The sequence below is a fragment of the Hyperolius riggenbachi genome, chromosome 1 (assembly GCF_040937935.1).
Source record: "Hyperolius riggenbachi isolate aHypRig1 chromosome 1, aHypRig1.pri, whole genome shotgun sequence".
Lineage (NCBI taxonomy): Eukaryota > Metazoa > Chordata > Amphibia > Anura > Hyperoliidae > Hyperolius > Hyperolius riggenbachi.
This window is the reverse complement of record NC_090646.1, coordinates 168,815,231-168,839,544: the sequence shown is the minus strand read 5'-3', so window position 1 is coordinate 168,839,544 and position 24,314 is coordinate 168,815,231. Positions and strand designations below refer to the sequence as shown.

The 24,314-nt window shown below is 45.6% G+C and overlaps 1 protein-coding gene across 2 annotated transcripts in view; it reads right to left on the bottom strand.

Annotated features, from left to right (window-relative positions):
• The window catches only part of TMEM192 (transmembrane protein 192), a 91,295-nt gene extending 67,845 nt beyond the window's left edge, over positions 1 to 23,450 (bottom strand). The window contains exon 1 of one of the 2 annotated variants that reach the window (XM_068278837.1): positions 23,352 to 23,450. In XM_068278837.1, the coding sequence (XP_068134938.1) occupies positions 23,352 to 23,381 (30 nt within the window). In that variant the 5' untranslated portion in view covers positions 23,382 to 23,450. Of the gene's footprint in view, positions 1 to 22,971; positions 23,019 to 23,351 lie in introns of those variants that run through there. The other variant, XM_068278838.1, reaches the window with a different exon arrangement.
• Positions 23,451 to 24,314: the final 864 nt, after the last annotated feature.

Genomic DNA, 24,314 nt, shown 5'->3' with positions numbered 1-24,314 from the left:
CGCGACGTCAACCCGCCGGCCATTTAGAAGCGCCGGCGGGTTGTTAACCCCCACTCTGCCTGTATAATACACTTTGTAATGTATACAAAGTATTATACAGGCTGCCTCCTGCCCAGGTGGTCCCAGTGATCGAGGGACCACCAGGGCAGGAGGCAGCCCCCCAGTAAACACACCGATTCTGCCCCCCCCTGCCCCCTAATCGCCCACAGCACCCCTCAGACCCCCCCCCCCCAACCACTGTTTGCACCCAATCACCCCCTAATTACCCATCAATCACCCCCTGTCACTATCTGTCAACACTATATCTTAGATTAGGTCCTAAACTGCCCCCTGGGGGCTCCTGACCACTCCCCACACCCTCAGATCCTCCCTAGCGCCCCCCCAGTGTACTGTATACATCTATTCTCCCTTGTAATCACCCACTGTTCACCTGTCACTCACCCATAAATCACCCCGTCACCACCACCCATCAGATCGGACCCTAACCTGCCCCTTGCGGGCACCCAAACACCCGCTCACACCTTCAGATCCCCCCCGATCACCTCGCCAGTGCATTGCTTGCATCTATGCTCCCCTCTAATCACACCCTGATCACCTCTCAATCACCCCGTCACCCCCTGTCATTGCTACCCCAATCTGCCCCTTGCTTGCCCCTGGCTTCCAGGCTACTCACGGTTTTGGGCCCCTAAAATGCCAGGGCAGTATAGGAACCCCACAAGTGACCCCATTTTAGAAAGAAGACACCCCAAGGTATTCTGTTAGGAGTATGATGAGTTCATAAAAAAAAAAAAAAATTTTGTCACAAGTTAATGAAAAATGACACTGATTTTTATTAATTTTTTTTTTGTTTTTCAATGTGTCATTTTCCACTAACTTGTGACAAAAAAAATAAAATCTTCTCTGAACTCACCATACTCCTAACAGAATACCTTGGGGTGTTTTTCAAAAATGGGGTCACTTGTGGGGTTCCTAAACTGCCCTGGCATTTTAGGGGCCCTAAACCATGAGTAGTCTGGAAATCAAATGCCTCAAAATGACCTGTGAAATCCTAAAGGTACTCATAGGACGTTGGGCCACTTAGCGCACCTAGGCTGCAAAAAAAGTGTCACACATGTGGTATCGCCGTACTCAGGAGAAGTAGTATAATGTGTTTTGGGGTGTATTTTTACACATACCCATGCTGGGTGGGAGAAATATCTGAATATCTAAAAAAAAATAAAAAAAAAGTTCAGTTCCACTTCCACCCAGCATGGGTATGTGTAAAAATACACCCCAAAACACATTATACTACTTCTCCTGAGTACGCCGATACCACATGTGACACTTTTTAGCAGCCTAGGTGCGCTAAGGGGCCCAAAGTCCTATGAGCACCTTTAGGCTTTAGAGGGGTGCTTATAATTTAGCACCCCCCAAAATGCCAGGACGGTAAACACACCTCACAAATGACCCCATTTTGGCATGTAGACACCCCAAAGTATTCAGAGAGGGGCATGGTGAGTCTGTGGCAGATTTCATTTTTTTTGTCACAAGTTAGCAGAAATGGACACTTATTTTTTTGAGACAAAGTGTCATTTCCTGCTAACGTGTGACAAAAAATAAAGAGTATAAAAAAAAATCTATGAACTCACCATGCCTCTTAGTGAATACTTTGGGATGTCTTCTTTCCAAAATTAGGTAATTTGGGGGGTATTTATAGTATCCTGGAATTCTAGCACCTCATGAAACATGACAGGTGCTTAGAAAAGTCAGAGATGCTTCAAAATGGGAAAATACACTTTTTGCACCATAGTTTGTAAACGCTATAACTTTTACCCAAACCGAAAAATACACTTATTGGATTTTTTTTTTTTTTTTTTTTTAAATCAAAGACATGTAGCACAATAAACGTGGGCAAAAATGTATATAGAAATTTTACTTTATTTGAAAAAAATGTCAGCACAGAAAGTTAAATTTTTTTGGACAAAATTCATGTATTTTTTGATGAATATACGGTAACAAAAAAAAAAAAAAAAAAAAAATCACAGCAGCAATCAAATAGCACCAAAAGAAAGCTGAATTAGTGACAAGAAAAGGAGGTAAAATTAATTTAGGTGGTAGGTTGTATGACCGAGCAATAAACCGTTAAATCCGCAGTGGTCTGAATGGGGGAAAAAAAATAAAAATTTATCTGATCCTTAAGGGGTTTTAAGACTGCAGTCCTTAAGGGGTTAAGAGCTTTAGTTACATCCTGATCTATGGAAGGATGTCTGGGCTGATGTTGTTCACATTGTGAAAGTGATTATTTATTGTAGTTATAAAGCGCCAACATATTACGCAGCGCTGTACATTCAGGTTACAGACAATAGGGGTGACATACAGTGATAAGACAATACAGGAATACAAGAAAAAAAAAAATCAGATCATGCAGCACAGTATGAGTACAAGGTAATGCTTAGTCAGTCACTGGATGGGAGCATGGAGATTAGGCAAGTCAAGTTTACTCAGATCCATAGGATGGGTGTACAGTAATGGAGGTGCATGAATAGGTAGTAGACATAAGGAGGAGGAACCTGTCCAAAGGCTTACAATCTAGAGGGAGAGGTGGGGACACAAAAGGTAGGGGACCAGAGTTCAACGGCAGGTTTAGAGCACTAGTGAGGGGTGGTAGGCCCGAATAAACCTGTTTGAACCGTCCTGTGCTGGTCACATATTACTTTGATTTCTACAAGTCTGTGTCAGCCGCACAAACTAAACTGTGCACTACCAATTGAAGCAGGCGAGGTGTGCTATCTAAGGAGAACTATGCACAATAAGAAAGCAGTTCTCATTCATTAATCTAAGTCCGTGTCAATGATCACCGGGCATCAATGAGATGCCTGCGGTCATTGTAATTACAGAAGTAACACATCCATGCATTACTTCCTAGTAGTGGGTAGGGGGAAGGCACCCAATGTATGTTCTATTTTGGTATTTTAAATGCAAATAAAAAAATAAATTATTTATTAAAAAGAGAGGTAATTGCTTACCTCTCTAGAAAATATAGACACCAGTTCAACTGGAGAAGAAAAAAACAAAACAAAAGTTTATTCAAAAAGCAATCTGACAACGCGTTTCACGGGTCATGGCCCGCTTTCTCAGGTCAGTACAATATGCCCAAGACAATTAAGTGTGTGTGTGTGTGTGTGTGTGTGTGTGTGTGTGTGTGTGTGTGTGTGTGTGTGTGTGTGTGTGTGTGTGTGTGTGTGTGTGTGTGTGTGTGTGTGTGTGTGTGTGTGTGTGTGTGTGTGTGTGTGTGTGTGTGTGTGTGTTCGTTCAGTACCGCGCTCTACATCAGCCAGAATTAAAAAGTCCAAATCCGGACACAGCACAGTTCCTTTGCACAGCAAAAAAAAGTCCACTTTAGAGTCCACAATATAAGATCCTCACAACAGTGGTAGGTATCACGCTCACCAGATGCGATGGTTGATTAGTTACGATCAGCATATACAACATTTTTTCAGATGACACCTCACGATCCCTCAGCCTTCTTCCTATACATAACTCAGACAGAAAAAGGAGGTACATAGCGCCTGAGTCATATGATGAAACCGGTAGAGCGTGGCCTCGTAGCGCTGAGTGGAGACGCGAGACTGGCGGTAGAGAGGACATCCTGGTGTTTTTATTACATGCGCATGGTTTGAAACTGAAATGTGAGTGCACTACTTGGTTTTTAAAAGTTCTATTACGGTATAACGGTATTACACTATAGTAGTTCTATTCTGAGAATATTGAAGGCTCCCCTTTTGGACAGAGGAGGAGGATTGAGCTACATATGCGCAAAAAGCTGGTCTGTCATACAGTCAGCAATCATATCTGGTGAGCCCACAACTGAAACGGGTGTGCACATTGGGAAGGAGGTTGTAGCACATCAAGTGTTGAACTGCCCCGACCTGTTCGTACCGGTATTCCTCAAAATTGTTAACTGTTCCTTACAATCAGGGATATTTCCTGCTTTACTGAAGGCAGCAATCATCAGGGCTCTCCTTAAAAAACCCTCCCTGGACCCAGAATCAATGACCAGCTACAGACCTGTCTCTAACCTCCCCTTTCTGGGCAAGCTAATTGAAAAACCTGTATACCTCCAGCTAGAAGCCAGAATCCTACAAAATAACAGTTATGACCCATTCCAGTCTGGCTTCAGGAAACACCACAGCACTGAAACTGCCCTCATCCAAATATGCAACCACCTGCTCATGGCAAGAGACAGAGGAGAGTGCTCGATCCTCATACTGCTAGACCTTTCTGCAGCCTTTGACACAGTTGACCATGACATCTTGATAAACAGGCTACAGGAATACTGCGGCATTGATGGCATCGTACTTCAGTGGTTCCAATCCTTCTTGAGTGGCAGAACCCACAAAGTGTCTATGGGGCCCTTCCTGTACACCCCTGTAACACTTAAGTATGGGGTGCCCCAGGGCTCAATCCTCTCTCCCCTGCTTTTCACGATTTACATGCTACCATTGGGAAAACTAATCCAAAAACATGGCCTGACATACCACTGCTACGCAGACGACACCCAACTATATCTTTCCTTCAAGCCTGGTGTGACAGACCCAACTCTTAACTATAAACACCTGCTTACGTGAACTACAGCAATGGATGAATGACAACTGGCTGAAACTAAATGCAGACAAAACTGAAGTCCTTCTGATTGGAGGGCAGAGCATGATAACAAAACAATGATAACAAAACAACTTAACTTGCAGTCTTCACCACTGGGAATAGGAGGCACGGATCTACGCAGCTCTGATCATGTGCGTAGCCTGGGAGTTCTAATTGATGGGGATTTAAACTTCAGAACTCAAATCTCTGCGGTGGTGAAATCATCCTATTTTCACCTGAAGAACATTGCAAAAATCAAGCACCTCATACCCCCAGAAGATCTGCCAACCTTAGTCCACGCCTTCATCACATCCCGACTGGACTACTGCAATGCTCTCTACACTGGCCTTCCAAAAAAGGTCTTGTACCGCCTACAGCTGATACAGAATACTGCTGCCAGACTGCTAACCAACCAACCCCGTCACTGCCACATAATGCCAGTCCTGCATTCCCTTCACTGGCTACCTATAGAATGGAGGGTCCTATTCAAGATCGGCCTACTGACATTTAAATCCCTGAATAATCTAGGCCCTGGATACTTGAAAGATATGTTACAGCTGCGTAGCAATCCCCGCATTCTCAGATCCACAGGTTCTAATAATCTAGTCATACCCAGAGTCCACTTGGAAACTTTTGGTCCCAGAGCCTTCTGTCATGCTGCCCCTATGTTTTGGAACTCCTTACCTCAACAGATCAGGACAGCCCCATCCCTGGATGTGTTTAAATCCAGACTGAAAACCCACCTGTTCAGTCCGGCATTTGCAGAAATATAACTTTTGTTGTCTGAATACTTCATCCTACTAACTACTGAATCTGAGAGAGCCTAAGCGCTTTGAGTCCTATGGGAGAAAAGCGCTATAGAAATGTTATTGTATTGTATAAGTACACGGGTGACCAGTTGCATAGGTGGAGGCGCACATTCACATATAGAAGGCAGTATTAAGCTATGTACCTCTTTTCTGTCTGAGTTATGTATAGGAAGAAGGCTGATGGATCGTGAGGTGTCATCTGAAAAACGTTGTATATGCTGATCGTAACTAATCAGCCATCGCATCTGGTGAGCGTGATACCTACCACTGTTGTGAGGATCTTTCATTGTGGACTCTAAAGTGGACTTTTTTTTTTGCTGTGCAAAGGAACTGTGCTGTGTCTGGATTTGGACTTTTTAATTCTGGCTGATGTAGAGCGCGGTACTGAATCAAATTATATTCTATTAGGGTGTTAATACTCACCCATTTGTACGGCGATCCACCGAGCCAGACCTACCTGTTATTTATTTATAGTGGTTTTAAGAGGAGCACATATACCACTGTATCTCTACATGTGTGTATATACAATGGTACATGTACAGATCATATTTTACGTGCACTTTAGTTGTAACATTATGAATGCATGTAATTAGAAGTAGTAATAACTCCACTTGGGATAAAAAAAAAAAAAAAAAAATTTAGAAGCTCACCATTATCTCCTTACAGTGAGCCCTTCCAGTTCTGACAATATTTTGTCAGAAATGACATACCAGTTGCTGTCAGTTATATATCAGCTGCTATCAGTTACAACTAAATGTGCAAGGTAATGTCCATGTTTCCCTACGGCTCAAGTGGGAGATATTACAGATTAACAGTGTGCTGACCAGGAAGCGGTTATGGGATAGTAGCCATTTTTAAAATGGAGGACGGAGAATTCCAATGATCACAGTGGACAAATGGGACACAGGAGAGGAGAAACACATTGAGAAGTGGACTACACGGGAGGCAAGTATGACCTGTGTATGGTTATTTTGACTTTATTTTCAGTTCAGGTTCTCTTTAAGTAAGAATTTTGTGACATTTTCCACCATAGAGCTGTAAACATTACAGATACCTGGAAGATAGAAAATTATAAAGCTCATAATAAGTTTCCATGCAGTCTACATTTTGGCCACTAGAGATCAGCATTTCACCAATTTATATATTTTTTAAAATGACAAGTTTTATAAAACCGCTTACATACAGGAGCTAAATATGAATACATCATTAGATTATGGAAAATGATTGACAATGCAGAGCTGCAGACTTTGTAAATAAGATCCTAATAATTTCATGTTATTAATGTTAGTTCTGGAAGCACCAGTTCATAGAGGAGACTTACAGTATGTCAGCAACCCATTCACCTCTACTCATTTATACAAATATGATCAGCAGTTCAATAGAAGGAAAAGGGCTAAGGGCCAGCCTACAGCTTGAGAAGCAGTGGGGACAGTTTCAAAGCAGACTACTTGTGCAGAGATCAGAGCAGACTGTAGCATCTTGTACACGTTAGAGAAAACTCAGCCAAGAATTGTTCTGTGAGGCCCAAGACAAGAATCTAATGGGTACAGTTCCCCTACGACGTTGTTTAGCAATCAATTGTCATGTACTGCTGAACATCTAGTAACCAACAAAAAGCACTGCGAGGAAAAATGAGTGTGAAATATTGGTAATAGAACATCAGTCATTTTACTATCACCCACTGTACCCCAAAACTCACTTGAACTCCCCGATATCTATGCCTTACCCTAATCTTCCTCCTCCTAGCCCTCCCTCACCTAGTCTCTAGCCCTTCCATATCTAAACTGAAGCATGCCCCATCTACTAACACTAACCCTCCCCTATCTATCCCTAACACTAGGAAAGGTCCTAGAAACGTCCTGAAGAAAGCAAATAGTTTGTCAATGGATACATATAAGTTTTACTTCATAACGAGTTTCCCAAACTATAGCACCCTCGCTTCACCAGGCAAACCTGATGAAGCGAGGGAACTATATCCTCAGGAAAAATGTTGCTGAATAAACCTTACACATATCCATTGATACACTAATTTGCTTTCTTCAGGATGTCAGCGCTGCGTAATATGTTGGTGTTTTATAAATACAATAAATAAATGTCCTGTCCTGCTTCCACTTGCACATACACTGCACACAGCTGCATTCACTACCACATGCTCTCTCCCACTCAGACAGCTGCAGCTGTTCACCTTGTTCCCTGTATATCAGAGTACGCCGTATACAAAGAGTGTACCAGCTCCAGCTAATCCATCCTGCACACAAATCCAGGCTGCATACAACTGCACTGGCCCCTTGCACATTCCATGCAATTCCGATTTGCGATCCAATTTTTTAGGCCCGTTCACGTTGGCGTTATTTTGCGCACCGCAGCCGGACCGCATACAACGGAAATGGAACGGACGAGAAAGGGTCCAATGTTAATCAATGGATCTGTATGCACTCATCCGTTCCACCGGATCCAGAAGAGTTTTGCGGTTCGGCCGGCGTTCCGGAATTTTCCAACATGCTCCAATTTTCCTGACCGGTACCTCCGTCCTCCTCTGCCGGAACGGATCCGGACAAAAAACCCAGCACAACAGGAACCAATAGAAACCGGAAGAAGTGTCACAACACACTGCCTGATAAAAGCCGGACGTTCTATCCCACTTCCTGTGTGTTTTCAATGGTACAGGCGGCCATCTTGGATAGTGACACATGTGCCCAGCGTTGTGTGAGTGGGACAGCTCCCAGTTTCTCATAGAGCTGTTTGGGAACATGGCAGAGCTCAGGGAATACTCCATTGAGGACCTGATTGCCCAAGTGCAAGGGAAACCTGCCTGTGGGACATGGGGCATCCAGACCACAGTAATGTACGGCTGTGCAGGAAGCTATGGCATCAAATCGCCAAGGAGTATGTGGAGGGGTTTGATGACCTGAGTCGGACCAACAAAACCTCACATGGTAGGTGTACAACTGTTTTTTTTTTTTGGGGGGGGGGGGGCGGGGGCTTGTGGTTTTGCATCTGTTTGCTTGTGATGTGTTTCACCTTGCCCACCAGTGTCCCTGCCACCCGTGTCCCTGCCACCTTTGGATCATGCATGTGTGTCTGGGCCGCAGGTGCAAGGGCTATCGGCCTGCGACCTAGACACGCATGCTCTACACACACACACACACACACACACACACACACACACACACACACAAAACAAAAACCAAACATTTTTAAGAAGAACATACATTACAAATTATCAGAAATAAAACCAAGTATATACATATTTACAAAATTGCTCGTCCCTCAGGGCTCACAAGGTAGTCTGCCAATCTGTCCCTATTTTGGAGGCAGACTGTTCGGGGCCTTGTAGCATACCTCCTCATTGGCTGCAGTGGAAGCGCATTTGGCGTGTCTGGAACGTCCACTTCCTCCTGGCGCACAAAGTTGTGGAGGATGCACGCTGCCTTCACAACGTCGACCGCGTTGGCAGGTTTCAGCAGCAATGGCGTGTGGAACATCCTCCATTTGGACACCAGGATCCCAAATGTGCATTCCACCATTCTGCGAGCACGGCTCAGCCGAGCGTTGAAGTGGGTCTGCCTTGCACTGAGGCCCCTGTCTGGGTATGGCTGCATCACGTGGTCGGACAAGGCGCAAGCCTCGTCTCTGACAAACACAAAGGGGAAGGCGGGTCCCCTTCTCCCAGGCCATGGTCTGTCTCTGGGTAGCTGCAGTGTTCTTTCCTCCATCCGCTGGCACAGGGTCGTACGTTGGAATATTCCAGAGTCATTGGAACTTCCATACGACCCCACATTCACGTAGACAAACTTATAGTCCGCATCCGTCACAGCCATTAGGACAATGCTAAAGTATTTTTATAATTGAAGTAATGGCTGCCACTCCGAGGGTTTTTGAATCCTGAGGTGTTCGCCGTCCAGCGCACCAACACAATTTGGAAACTTGCACACAGTCAAGAAGAGCTGGGCGATCTCCTCCCATTTCTTGGTGTCCGGAACAGGCATATATCTGGCCCTCAGCCTTCTCCATAGGATTCTGGAGGTCCTAACAACAATGCCTGCCACCGTGCTCTTCCCAAATCCGGAATGTGACATGTAGCGATGTATAAGTTTGTCCAGTCGCGATGTACCTACGAGAGAAATAATCAAATTTAATTTTTTTGTCTTTGCAGTGGAAAAACTCAAAACAAGATGGCGGAGCGTTAGGGATGCCCATGTCAAAGACCTTAGGCTGGCCAACAAGGAGCAGAGAAGCGGGAGTGGGTCCTCCAGAAGGCAACCATACTGCTATGCGAGACAGTTGTCCTTCCTGCGACACTCGGTGGAACCGAGAGAGTAAGTACCACTACTTTGACCATTTATCGACATTGTATATGATATGACTGACAACATAATATATGTTAACATTCTCCTTTGTATTATCTACAGGACGGAACACAACTTTGAGGCCCAAGAACCACATGAGCTTTTAGACACGAGCGGGGAGGAGACGATCGACGATCCTGTGACAGATGCAGACTACGTTCCAACCAGAAGAAGACAGGACTCCTCCGACTCAAGGTGGTCTAGCGATGAGTTAGTTGGTGGTATGTTGGACTATTCCCAACCTGGTCCTGCAGACCAAGAAGTCTGGGATACCCCAACCCCTGACGTGGCTGAGACCAATGAGTCAGGTGAGGAAGAACAAACATAGGACATTCCGGTGCAACAGCCCCGTCGCACTACGCCCACCCAAAGAAGAGTCAGAACAGAGGACAACACACCACCAAGCAGGCGTAGACCTGGACCTGTCTCCACCAGAAGAGAGATGGAGGCAGAAATGTCTGGGGCAGTTTCAGGCCTACTAGGCATTCTGCGTAGCCAGGAGACTATACTGACCAGGCAGCCGACAGATGGCGACAGAGGGCATTTAATGGAGCAGTATCGGGCACATATTGAGTCTCTGCAGAGAGAGTTAGAGACTGTGCATAAGCACTACCAAGACGAGCTTAAAAACTTTTGCATGAGCAATATCGTCCCCAGTTCGAACAATTGCGACTTGACCACCACCAAGTGTCCCAGATGCAGCAGCAGATGCAGCAGCAACATTGTGAACTGATGCGACAGCAGACACACCCTGACTACCATACCCTAATGTCCTTAATTCCGTTTTTGGACAAAGTACCAGCTATCAACATGCTAGCGTGCCACTTCAGCTTACTAGAGGCTGTCAAACTGCACATGAAACAACCGTTCAGTCAACAGCCTGGGTTCAGAGCAACAACAACTGTCCCCTGGACATCATTGTCCCAAAGCTACCAGGGTTACAGAGGAGGTACATACACACAGTTGACAACAGGAGGGTCAAGCACTTCCAGTGTGAGAACCCCTGACACTTCCCAGCTTCACCTAGCCTTGCTTTCCATGGAACTGGTGCAGAACCCAAATAGTAAACGACTATGTAGCACTTGGTCATTCCCCTTGGACATAGCCTTCAGAACCTGGAATTAAGGAAACTTAAGAGGACCTGGCTTGGCCTCTGGTCTTGCCATCTCCTGTTTCCTAAATCCCAGGTTCAGAGGCCCATGTTCAAGAGGATATCTACAAACATTTGTTCACTTTAGCATCTAGGGTCTTGGGCTCTGTGTCTGCTGCATCTTCACAAACTTGGCTCTTGGTCCTCAACCTTGGACATGGTCCTCAGAACCTGGGATGAAGGAGACCCAATATGGACAGGGCTTGGCTAACAGGTCTTGCACTGTCCTGTTTCCTTCATCCCAGGTTCACAGGCCCATGTTCAAGAGGTTATCTACAAACATTTGTTCACTTAATAGTATCTAGGGACTAGTGTCCCTCAAATTACTACTAGTTTTGTCCTCAGTGGCCTGAGTTCACTCCACTTTTGTGACTGTTTTTAGTTGGCCTCAGTGGCCAAAGTTAACTGCACTTTTTTGAATATTGTTTACCTACACTTTTTGCACTTGTTGGCCTCAGTGGGCCAAATTATGTGACCAATCCACTACGCAAGCTTAGCACGCCCTTGGACATGGCCTTCAGAACCTGTGAGGCAGGAAACCTACAACATGACATGGCATGGCATGGCCCAAAGTACACCTAGGCCTTGTCATGTCATGTCGACTTTCCTGTATCCCAGGATTTTAAGGCCATGTCCAAGGGAGTCTATACCAGGGTCTACTGTCCCTCAAATGTCTAGTATGGGCACACGGGTACTGTCCAGATTGGGGCCATATTGTATTTTTGAAAAATGCTAAACATTTTGGTTGTCTGCCATGTTGGAAGATTTTCTGTTTCCATGTTGGAAAATTTTTCTTGTAAAATAAAAAAACATGTTTTTACATACCTCAGAGTGATCATTAGTTGTTCCTGGGGTGGTACAGCTCTCCTCAACCGGGTATCCTTCTTCCTTAGGTCATCCTTCACCATCTCCAAGAGGGCATCAAACCTGACAGGAGATGGAAAGGAAGAACTTGTAAAGTTTGCTGTGGGACAAGGTGTTGTGTGAAGGGTGGGGGTGGTGTGTTTGGCAGGGGTGTTGTGGTGGTAGGGTGGGAATGTTTAGGTATGGAAGGGGTTGTTTAGGTATGGATACTTACAGGGTTACGGACATCCGGCAGTAGCTGTAGAACTTGTCTGGGTGTCGTCTCAGGTCCCGGTACAGGGTCTGGAACTGTCCCTTCTTCTTCAATAGTAGAGGGTGCACCCACCATCTCCTCATAGGAGCATGCTTCCTTCCCACATAGTAGTAGGTAAATATCAGGAACGAGGCTACTCCAATCCAAAAACTGTATAAAAAAAAAATCACTGGATCCATGGTCCACACAGCAGTCTCTCTATCTCTCTCCAAGGAGGATGTCCACACAGCAGGCTCTCAAAAAATATGACCCCAGCGCTTTCCAGACCCCCAGGTATTTATACAGTATTTTATCTCTTTAAAAAATGGAAACTGTTTACAAACGCTTGCAGAACGGATGAAAAGCCGGATGGAAACGGACCGGATCATGATGGCAAACGCATGTTTTTGGACGTTCGCAAGTGTGAACCGAGCCTTAATCATTAGGGCCCGTTTCCACTAGAAGCGGTGTGATGCGGCTACATAGCCAGATGGGACACAGAGGCATATTCTCTGCCTCATGACATGCCTCTGTGTCCCCACACCACTGCTCTTTGCCCCCGCCTCCACGCACCTCAGATTAGCGACAATATTTGTTGCCATCGAGGGTAAACGTGTGGGAGAGAGATTCCCTGTTCTGGAAACCCTGCGGGCGTTTTGAACTGCTATTGGGCAGCTCTCTCTCCCTGGCCACACCTCCTGCCGCTCTGTGCGCTAGGAGAGAGAATCTCTCCTGGCAGCATCGTGTGGGCCAAAGTGGCCCACAGGAGCGGCGGTTTTGGCACAGCCCCCCAGATCAGGTAGCCTAGTTTGTTTTGTTTTTTTAAAATTTCATGAGCCCACCTCAGGCTCTCTTCAAAGGGGAACTGAAGTAAGAGGTATACGGAGGCTACATACTTATTTCCTTTTAATCAGTACCAGTTGCCTGGCAGCCCTGCTGGTCTATTTCTCTGCAGTAGTATCTGAATAACACCAGAAACAAGCATGCAGCTAGTCTTGTCAGATCTGACTTTAAAGGAATAATATCAATTGAAACAACTTTTTTTTTTTTAATACTCTATATTAGTGTACACATTACCACTAGTGCTAGGGGCACTTTATTTATTCACCCAGATCTCTCTCCCTCTATCCCTGCTTAAAAATTCATTTCTCACACAACTCACAAATATATTTCACTGTCACTCACAGCATGCAGGAGACATGAGGAGAAATAGGCTGATCTGAGGTGGTAACAGGTAACTAAATGAGCTGCAATATTGCTGGAATATAACTAGCTATAACACTAGTCTGTGTTTACACTCAGATTGGTTGCCTGGCTGCCTGTTTGTGATTATTCATTCCAGGCTGCATCCACTTTACAAGCTGCTGAGAGGGGCAGACCACTGTTTACAATTAGCATTATTAGTATCTTTATCAGTCAAGAGAAGCAAAGATAATAAACACACATTGCTAGAATCTTTAAAGCCTCATCTACACGCGTAGATGAGGCGGCGATCCGGCGGCTCGACTAGCCGCTGGATCACCTCTTCCGCGTCCCCGCGCTGGATTTGATACCCGCTCGTCCCCACGCCGTGCCACTTATCTTCCACTCGATTCCCTGCCATTGTCCCCTCACGGGGAACGAGCAGGGAATCGGCGGTAGCAAGATCCGACCTGTCGGATCTTATCAATCGAGCTGCATCAGGCTCGATTGATAAGCCACATCGCCGCCTCATCTACGCGTGTAGATGAGGCTTAACCCCTTACCACCATATCAATAAGATTCTTTCAGCAAGGTGATAAACTATAAACTGAGGAGTTGATAGCAACTCCCCTGTGCAGAGACATGGTCTAGCCCTCTGGGAGTTGTCAGTATTAGATACATTTTGTATCTAATGCTGGATACATGGTTCGTTACCGCACTCGATTCCTGTCGATGCGCCGCTCGATTCATTTATTTCCGACATGTCCGATTCGCGTTTCGATGGATCGTTAGTTAATGGTGAATGCACATGGTTCGTTCCCGCATCAAATGCGCCACTCGATTCCCGAACATTTCCGAGCGCATTTCTATGATTTTTAGGTCGATTGCCATGTAAAGTATGGCAAATCGACCTAACTATCCATCGAAACGCGAATCGGACATGGCGGAAATAAACGAATCGACGGGAATCGAGCGGCGCATCGACGGTAATCGAGTGCAGGAACAAACCGTGTGTATCCAGCATAAAAAACTGACGGAGGATTTTACAGCTGAGAAGAACAGCTGTGTGAGGAATCAAATTGCTCCTAGTACTTGTCTACAACATACAGCATTTAAAAATAAATGCATAGATCGATAGTATTCCTTTAAAGTCTGAAACACCTGATCTGCTGCATGCTTGTTCAGGGGCTATGGCTAATAGTATTAGAGGCATAGGATCAGCAGGGCTGCCAGGCAACTGGTATTGCTTCAAAGGAAAAACATGGCAGCCTCCATATACCTCTCTTCAGTTCCCCTTTAAAATAAACTAAAATTTAAAGAGGAACTGAAGAGAGAGGTATATGGAGGCTGTCATGTTTATTTCCTTTTAGACAATACCAGTTGCCTGGCAGCCCTGCTGATCCTCTGCCTCTAATACTATTAGCCATATCCCCTGAACAAGCATGCAGCAGATCAGGTGTTTCAGTGGTTCAGACTTATAAGTCTGATCTGACAAGACTAGCTGCATGCTTGTTTCTGGTTTTAATCAGATACTACTGCAGAGAAATAGACCAGCAGGGCCGCCAGATAACTGGTATTGATTAAAAGGAAATAAACATGACAGCCTCCATATACCTCTCTCTTCAGTTCCCCTTTAAGCAAACAAAGTTGCTTACATCTAGACGATACTAGATCTTGCAATAAAAAGAAATGTGGGTATATGCCCACTTCCTCAGGCCAAATGTAGTAATTAAAACAAAGCGCTCAGAACTACAGGCTCATAACAGAATAATCAGTACACATAGCAAAGCATGTAAGAACATAACCAATAAGGCAGGCATAGTAAATTAATGTGGCATCTGCTTGTTCAGTTGTATACCAAACAGAACAATCTAGGCAGATGCTGCATATATTTTACTAGGTCTGCCTTGCTAGTCATGTTTTTACATCCTTTTCTATTTGTACAGATTTTATATATCCTTGGGAAGCTCCTTCCCCATTGTCCATATCAAATTGTTCAGGGACTCAGTATGGCAAAAACACTAAAATAATGTTGTAGGACACCTGCTGATGCTAGGATTCTTGCCTGACTCAATACTCTCAAGCAACAAAAATCTAACATCTGCACATAGCTTACAAACTTGAAAACAAATACAAGAAGGCTATGCAGGGGTATTGCTTTACAACACACACTCTGTATCAGAACGCACAGATGGGACCCTAAACCCCTACTCACATCGAAAAAAGCAGAAGCCCACCACAAGATAGAAAATACCGGTAATGTGCCAAGACTAGCAATCCCACTCAGAGAAGCAAATGAGGTCAAACGCATTGCCGTCAGCACCCACTGTAATTCCACCATGGCTTAGCTTAGTTATTTATTGTTTAAAGCCTAGAATGTTCTTCTTGAACTGTGGAGATCTTTGCAAATGATAATCTTGCTGTAATTGCCAAATCCAGGGCTGACTGCCTCAACTAGTTTTTAAGAGCACTCAATTCATCAAATGACCCAGCAGCAAAAATGCCAGGCCACAAACATCAAACTTTCATATGCATTTATATGTAGTTAGCCATTAATCCACCACAGTTCCATAGAGCCCAATAAAACACAAAGAACTCATGTCATGTTAACTTTCACATTTCTATTTAAGTTACGGTATTTAAAACTGTATCAGCTAAAAGAATAAATAATATAGTTACACAGACTGGAGATTTTTTTTCACCCAGTAACACTTCAGCAATTTAAATTGGCACTACTCCCTACTGTGTAATCTACCAAATCTCCAGGTGAATTCTGAGACATCTGAAGCAGGTGACTTGGGTGCTGGGACAGGCAAGCAATAAGACGCTTGTAGAGACTATCGGTAATTGGGCACTCAGGCGGACAGCTTGGCACCTGATGCATCACTAGTAATCAAATCAGCTACACCCAGCGCCCACCTCATGTGGCAGTGCAATATGTATGGTTCAACCATCCTTAGTGCAGACAGTGCTTCTTGCAGTAAACTTTAGACAGTCATGAAATGGTTAAACCTGCAGATACCCAGGGCTCCAACACAGGATAGTGGTACCGCAACCAAATGTGACTGGACACTGATTAGTATCCAAAACTTAAAAAAACGCAATTTATTGGTACAAAATGCCATACTACAAAAACTCACACCATGGGTCCTGTATCCCAGGGACACAGACAAAATACAATCGCCTTAATGCACTAGTCAGCGGCAAAAGTCGGATAAACCTGGAGATGCCCACTCTAGTAGCGCCAACCTGTTTCAGCTCTCTGCCATCATCAGGAGTCTCATAGATCGTTATTCAATCTATCAGATTCCACAGTTTGCCCAGCGCTGCAACCTTGTCCAGTAAAAAGCATTAAAGGACAACTAACAAGAAGAAAATGGAGGCTGCCATATTCATTTCCTTTTAGACAATACCAGTTACCTGGCTGTCCTGCTGATCCTCTGCCTCTAATACTTTCAGCCATAGACCCTGAACAAACATGCAGGAGAGCGGGGTACCTGGAGTCGGAGTCGTTGGTTCCAATAAACTGAGGAGTCGGATGATTTTTTGAAACAAATCCATAGCCTTTGTTAAAAATTTGACTAAGGAGTAGGAGTAATTTTGGGTACCTGGAGTCGAAGTCGGTGGTTTCATAAACTGAGGAGTTGGAGTCGGATGATTTTTCTACCGATTCCACAGCCCCGATTGTCAGATGTGACAAGATTAGTTGCATGCTTGTTTCTGGTATGATTCAGTCACTATTGCAGCCAAATAGATCAGCAGGACAGCCAGGCAACTGGTATTGGGGAAAAAAGGAAACAAATATGGCAGCCTGCATATCCCTCTCGTTACAGTTGTCCTTTAAGTTCTTCTGAATTGCTTTGGAAAAGAGTAAGGGCTATGGCCCACTAGAGGGATTTTAGCCCCACTTTGGAATCGCAATTACAAAAGAACTAGGCTAAGGAAAGTCAATGACTGCAAATCCACAGAAGCGATTGCCGTTAGGGCAAGTCACAATCGCAGGTTTTGCAGCATTTTTGGAGAGATTGTGCTCCAATAAAAGTATAGAAGCTCTGCAAAATTGCTTTTAAATAACTGTTCAGAAAAGATTTTGCAGTGGTTGTGCATGCCGCAACAATTTGAATAAAGTTTTTCCGACATGCCATAAACATGTGAAGTGGCTTCTGGCACATAGCCAAGCCCCCTCGCACAGAAGTGATGATTTTGTGTGCAAGGGGGCGGGGAAATGCTCCAGAAGCTGGCTCATTGACCTGGCATGACCGTAAAAAAAAAAAAACTTAATTCTACATAAAAAAAAAAAAAAAAAAAAAAAAAAAAAAAAGCCACAGCACTTACAACTTGCAGCCAAGAAGAATGGGGAGCAAAGCACTTGCATTTTAAGAAGCACAAGCGCTGCTCCCAGTAGGGCCAGTCTGGCACTGTAGCTTTAATATGAGCAGCAGGTGTACATCAGCTGTAAATCGCATTCAAATACACAAAGGCATGTGTCCATGTGAAGTGGGGTACTTATCGTGCTCTGCTGGAGTGGGGAGGCAGCTGTGGGCGCCAGAGGGTGCACGGCCTTACGACCGTTTCGCAATGGGGTGAGCCTTGCTTCCTCGGAGGCTAACGTGCACAAAGTGCTGGACGGGAGAGGCCATTAAAATAGCCTACTTCTGTGAAAGTCCCCGCCTACCTGTCTGGAACGGCATGGAGCCAATCAAAGGATAGAGGCTTTGTGTGCATCATGACGGGCGGTGTGCATACGTCACCGCATTCAGAGGACGCTTACCACATTAAAGGAGGAACGCGTAACCATGGCAACATAGTTCGCCTCAAGCCATGCACGAGGCGGCAGCTAGCGGCTGTCGGCCAATCGGCAGGCAGCAGGCGGGTACGTTGCGCATCTAGTAAACAAATAGTTGTGCATAGCAGCGGCCCCCCTCATCCAGCAAAGCAGGCCACAGAAAAACACCCATCGGCCCGCGATACAGGCAAGGGGGGTGAACGGCCGGCATGCACAAGATCCTCCGCACCACATAAATCCTGGTAGATTACCAAGGAAAAAAAGCTTATTAGCTGGATCGTGGTATAACATACTATCAACAACGATTGCACTGCGATCAGTGTAGATATGAATGGCTCCAGGTCGGGAGGGGGAAAGGGAGGGAGGAAAAGGGAAAAGAAAGGATGAGTGAGGGAAACGTGAGGGATGTGAGTGCAAGTGAGGAGTGAGAAGGAAGTGGTGAGTAACAGGAAGGACAGTGAAGCGGGGCACTAGTCCCAGGAATAGAGGCCCATAAAGAGCAGAAGTGGGAGAGGATTGAAAACAGCTAAAAGTACCCGAGAGGTACCCTAAAGGGTAAAGGACACCCAGGTAGCATGCAGCACTATGGCCGCAAAGTGTAAGAAATAAATAGAGATTTATTGGAAAGCTGTATTCAGCAAAATTACATATTAATAACCTATGCGACCAGATGTGTAGAAGGGCGAAGAACAGTGATAGACCAAATATCCGAGAGAATCTCGGGCAGCCCTTGCCTTTGGGCAACAGGCGGACATGCTCCAAGATCCTATCCTTGACCATCCTGGTTGTTTTGCCAATGTAAAAACGTTGGCAAGGGCACCATAATGCATAGGCAACGTAACTTGTCCTGCAGGTTGCAAAAAAGGGGACCTTGAATTGAATTGAATTTTACAATTGAAAAAGTACCAAAAACTTCATGAAAGTACTGTCAAATGTATTTTGAGTATGGTCTTGCATGTTGGTGGTTTAAAAAATCCTATTAGGACAAAGAGGCACATTCTGCATACAATGCCCAGCCTCTGTGTTCTTACAGTTTGCCCCCAGTCTCCCCCCGTGCTCTGCTGTCCCCCATAAAAAAAACAAAAACACGCCAGGCTAGCGACACGCAGATTGTCGCTAGCTGGCTTACCTGAAGGCTGTCTGTCACCACCGCCTCCCCGTCTGCATCCCTTCCCGCCACCGTAAGCTGATTGGAGGAAGCTTATGGAGGTAGGGAGGGAAGGGATACAGGCGGGGAGCCGCGCTATAGAGGAGGCAGGGGGAGTGGTGGTGACTGACAGCCTACAGATAAACAGCCAGCTAGCGACAATCTGCGTGTCGCTAGCCTGGCCTTTTTTTCATGAGGTACAGCAGAGCACGGGGGAGACACTGTAAGGACACAGAGGCTGGGCATTTTATGCAGAATGTGCCTCTGTGTCCTAATACGATTTTTCAAACCCACCTTGGGTTGTCTTTAAACGGCATTTTATAACAAGGTGTGAAATGTTCACCTAGGAGAGAACTCAGGAGAAAAAGCGAATTGCATATGGCCCAGTGTGCGGGAGCGCTGATCGGTGGGGAATTCGCTGTCTTCAGCCTCCTGTGTTTCCACAGCCGAACAAGCAGAGCTCCTGAGCAGGATGACAGAGTAAACACAGGCATGTCTTAAGGGGCCCATACACTGGTCGATTTCAGCCATCAATCAACAGATTCTATAGAATCGAAAACAAATCAATTCTTTCAAATCTGCCAATCGCTTTGCGATAAATTTGATCTGACAGGATGGAAAATCGATAGATCTGCTGCTAGTGTGTGGCACACATCAGATTCCTGTCAGATTCGAAACTGACAGGCATCTGACAGAAATCTGATGGTCAAATCTGCTGCAAATCTATAAGTATATGGCTACCCTGGCCATACACAGAACAGTTTGCAACATTGAGGAAGAATTTGATTCCTCCCCTTGTTCAAAAATGGGAAGGTTGATTAAATTGTAATCAAGCAGATGCTAATACACAGGAATCAACATCTACCAAGATCCATCTTGGCATGCAGTGAGCATGCTCCAAAGTACGTAATCAACCTATTATGGTTCAAAAGTCTACAGAATGTCTTAGATCCTTGCACAATAAAACTTTTTACAAAATTGATCATTTTTGATCAGAGACTATGGGTATCATTCATTGTGTTGTCGGTAATGAGAATCAGTGCGGGAAAACACAACTGTCGGTATTTTAGACTTCTGTGTGGTCATTCATGAAAAAGTGTACAGGTGCGATAGCACTGCGGTATTTTCCCGAACTAGGCTGTCGGTAGGCAGGCGGTAGGCTTGCGGAGACACAGGAAGCTGCCAAGTTGATACATTTCTCCGTGTTCCGCTTATACTGCAGGTGCCTGGGAGGTCTGTCTCCATTAACTTAGCATGGTTATCGCCACATCCGAGGGAGCGGTATTTCCTGTCCTCATACCGCTTGCGGTAATATTTATGAATTGACATTTTGTTACATTTTTTACGATAATCACCGCACAAGGCGGTGATTTATGGTTCTGCTCGGTAATGTCAGCTTTTCATGCGGAAAGAGCCTTTATGGAGATTTTGCTATGTGTTCGGTAAAGTCAGCTGTTTTCAGCATTTCCGGATGCTTTATGAATGATACCCTATGTGCGAGAATTGAATTGTGTATGTCGATTATTAAATGAAGATAAATCTGACCTAAAAAAATTGAACCGCGTATGGCCAGTTTTGTACAGATTGATAAAATACTTGAAATAAGAAGGCACAATTTTAATAAGGGGGGGGGGTGGACAAAAAGTCCATGAGGAAAACCACAATCCATCCTCTATCATCATTATTTTTACTTTATACTAACATATTAAAATTAAAGAGATAAAAAAAAAAAAAAAAACCACACTCTCTGGGGGATACTTACCTCAGAAGGAGGCTTCCCCCATCCTCTTAAACCTCAGGAACCCAGTGCTGGCCCCCCCAAAACCACAGCTGACAAAGGATGTCTGCTGTGGCGTAGCAGCACCTATAATATTTACCTTCCCTGACTCCAGCACAGCAGCAGCTCTCTGCTCAAGCAGAAATAGCTGAGCCTAATGGGGTGCACTCTACTGCACAGGCACGAGGTAAGTATACGCAGTGGCGAACACAGCCAGCAGTGGGCCCCTACGACCTGCGTCGCGCGAAGCAGCAAAAAATGGGTGTGGCTACAACGCAAAAAATAGGTGTGGATAGAAGCTGCAGCAAAAATGGGCGTGGCAATGACTGGATGAGGGCGGAGCTAACTGTAATTTAAAGCGAACCCGGGGTGAGGGTTTATTTCCTTTTAAACAATACTAGTTGCCTGGCGGCCCTGCTGATCTATTTGGCTGCAGTAATAAACTGAATTACACCAGCAACAAGCAATCAGCTAATCTTCTCAGTTCTGACAATATTGTCAGAAACCCCTGACCTGCTGCATGCTTGTTCAGGGTCTATGGTTGAAAGAATAAGAGGCAGAGGTCCAGCACGGCAGCCAGGCAACTGGTATTGCTTAAAAAGGAGAGAAATATGGCAGCCTCAAGATTATTCTCACCTCAGGTTCCCTTGAAAAGTGCAACGCAAAGACAGTGGGCCCAAGTTTTGGTGACCCTTTCCCCAGAAAATTCACATAATTGTGCAGGTTTTCTCAAGAAAATACACATCATGTCGGCAGATATGCCCAGAAAATACGTGCAATCATGTCGGCAGATATGCCCAGAAAATACGTGCAATCATGTCGGCAGATATGCCCAGAAAATACGTGCAATCATGTCGGCAGATATGCCCAGAAAATACGTGCAATCATGTCGGCAGATATGCCCAGAAAATACGTGCACTCAAGTCGGCAGATATGCCCAGAAAATATGTGCAATCATGTGGCAGACCTGCCCAGAACATACACCTGCTAATATAAATAAAAAAAACACACACATTTACTCATCTGCAGCAGCAGACCTCCTGTCCCAGCCTCCATCCGGCACGCAGCTCCCATGGGTGGTTGGGTGGATAGGTAGCCTGGTGGGTGGGTGGATAGGTAGCCTGGTGGGTGGGTAGGTAGCCGGGTGGGTAGGTAGGTAGCCGGGTGGGTGGGTAGGTTGGTAACTAGCCCGGTAGGTAGCCGGGTGGGTGGTTAGGTAGGTAGCCGGGTGGGTAGGTAGGAAGTCTGGTGGGTGTGTGGGTAGGTAGCCCTTAGCCGGGTGGGTAGGTAGCCTGGTGGGTAGGTAGCCGGGTGGGGGGCCCCGACTCCTGAACTCCCCCCCCTTCCTCACCTCGGAGGGCCCCCCTCCAGGTATGCGCGGCGGGAGAGCGGCAAATACAGGAAGTCTCCGGGGCTCCAGGCAGGCGCTAGAGGCTCAGCCGCTTGGTCTCCAACTCTGTATACTGCTCGCTACTTCCTGGTTTAGTAGCGAGCCGTATATAGAGTTGGAGACATCAGAGACCAAGCAGCCGCTGAGCCTCTAGCGCCTGCCTGGAGCCCCGCAGACATCCTCTCCCACCGCGCATACCGGGAAGGGGGGGGGGGAGGTGAGGGAGGGAGGATAGGAGTCAGAGCCCCCCAGGGAAAAATAAAAAAAAAAAAAAAAAGCAACAGAACTTCAGGGGCCCTCGTGCAGAGGCATGGCCGTATGTCCGCCACTGAGTATACGCCAGAGGAAGTAATTTTCTTGCAGATTTTCTTTATAACAGATTTGTCAGTTCACAGTCTAGAACAAAGTTTAGTCTCAAACACAGAGCAATAACTCAGTCCTAAATGAGGGATACATGAGAAAGATAAACTAATAAAATGAGGTATGTGGGACATAAAGGTGTACTGCAGGGAAAAAGTGGAGCTCATGAGTGAGACGCCTGGAAATGACCTGTGGATACAGATTACAGCTGGGTTCCTCCATATTATCCACCAGCAACAGCATGCTTCACAATTCACACAGTATTAGGAATTCAGCGCCCATACGCTCCAGCCATGACATACCATGCTAGAGACTCCCAGGCCGCAGACACCCCCAACCCTCTGCTCAGCGTGACACGGCAGTCATGTGACTCTAGCAATCACATGATCACAACAAAAGGCGAGCACGGCTTACATTTCCTTAGCGGGGTTGAGCAAGAATTCCTCTGCAGTTACCGTTAGCGGGACGGTAACGGGAGGGTATATGCTGGGCATACATGAAGCGAGCTGTGCACTGTGCAGAGCAGCTCCAGCCTGCGCCTTCTCATGAGCGCCCATAGCTAGCGCAACGCAGCTGTCACTGTCACATGGCTGCGTGTGTGTGGATGGTGGTGGTCATAGCAAGCAGTACATGCAATACAGCGTATGCCGAGCTGCAGCCCACAGCGCTGCCTGTTACCTACATCAAGCAGCATCCTGCGGCTCCTCTCCATCCTCCAGAGCTACGGTCACGCTGCTTCTCATGTAGGGCTGCCCTAAGCTAATCCTATAACTACACCGACAGACAGAGGACCCTCCCCTTCCTTGTACTCGGCTTATTTCCTGTCCCAGCAGCGCATCAGATGATCAGCACTGCTGCAGGCTTTCACTGACAGCTTCTCTCCTGCTGCTACTGCACTATTCAGTGGTGATGATGAATTGTTATAGTGAAATCTCTTCAGTGGAAGGGGAGGACAATAGAAACAGAAGTGTGACAGTCTAGAAAAGCAAGAAGTTTTAAATCAGGATGATACCATTTATTGGCTAACTAAAATGAATAAAAATAAGCAAGCTTTCGGCCTTGCAGCCTTCTTCGGGCTTATATCCTGGATAAGCCCGACGAAGGCTGCAAGGCCGAAAGCTTGCTTATTTTTATTCATTTTTAGTTAGCCAATAAATGGTATCATCCTGATTTAAAACTTCTTGCTTTTACTGATGGCTAACATGGTACAATACCCTACAGTCTAGAAAAGGGTTAGAGCAGGAGTGTCAAACTTAAATAGAAAGGGCTCTATTCATAAAACACTTGCAGGAAAAAAAATCTTGGAGGGAAAACACAGCATTGGTATTTTAGACTTTTGTGTGCTAAATTCATAAAAAAGTTTACACTTGTGATAAAAGGTCGGAAAATTCCTGCACTAAACTAGCGGTGCTGGCTGAGTTGATACATTTTCTCTGGGCAGAGACAGAGTTACTATAAAAGAGGCAGCCCCACATGGCCGAGACATAGGCTGGAGAGGCTCCAGCCTCAGGGCCCAGTGTAGGAGGGGGCGCACAATTCATTCAGCTGTCATTCCTAATTGTGTTTGAAGCAGAAAGAAATAAGAAAAGGGGATACATGGCAGTGACTGCAAGCCAGATAACTAGATATTAAGGTGTTGGGGAGG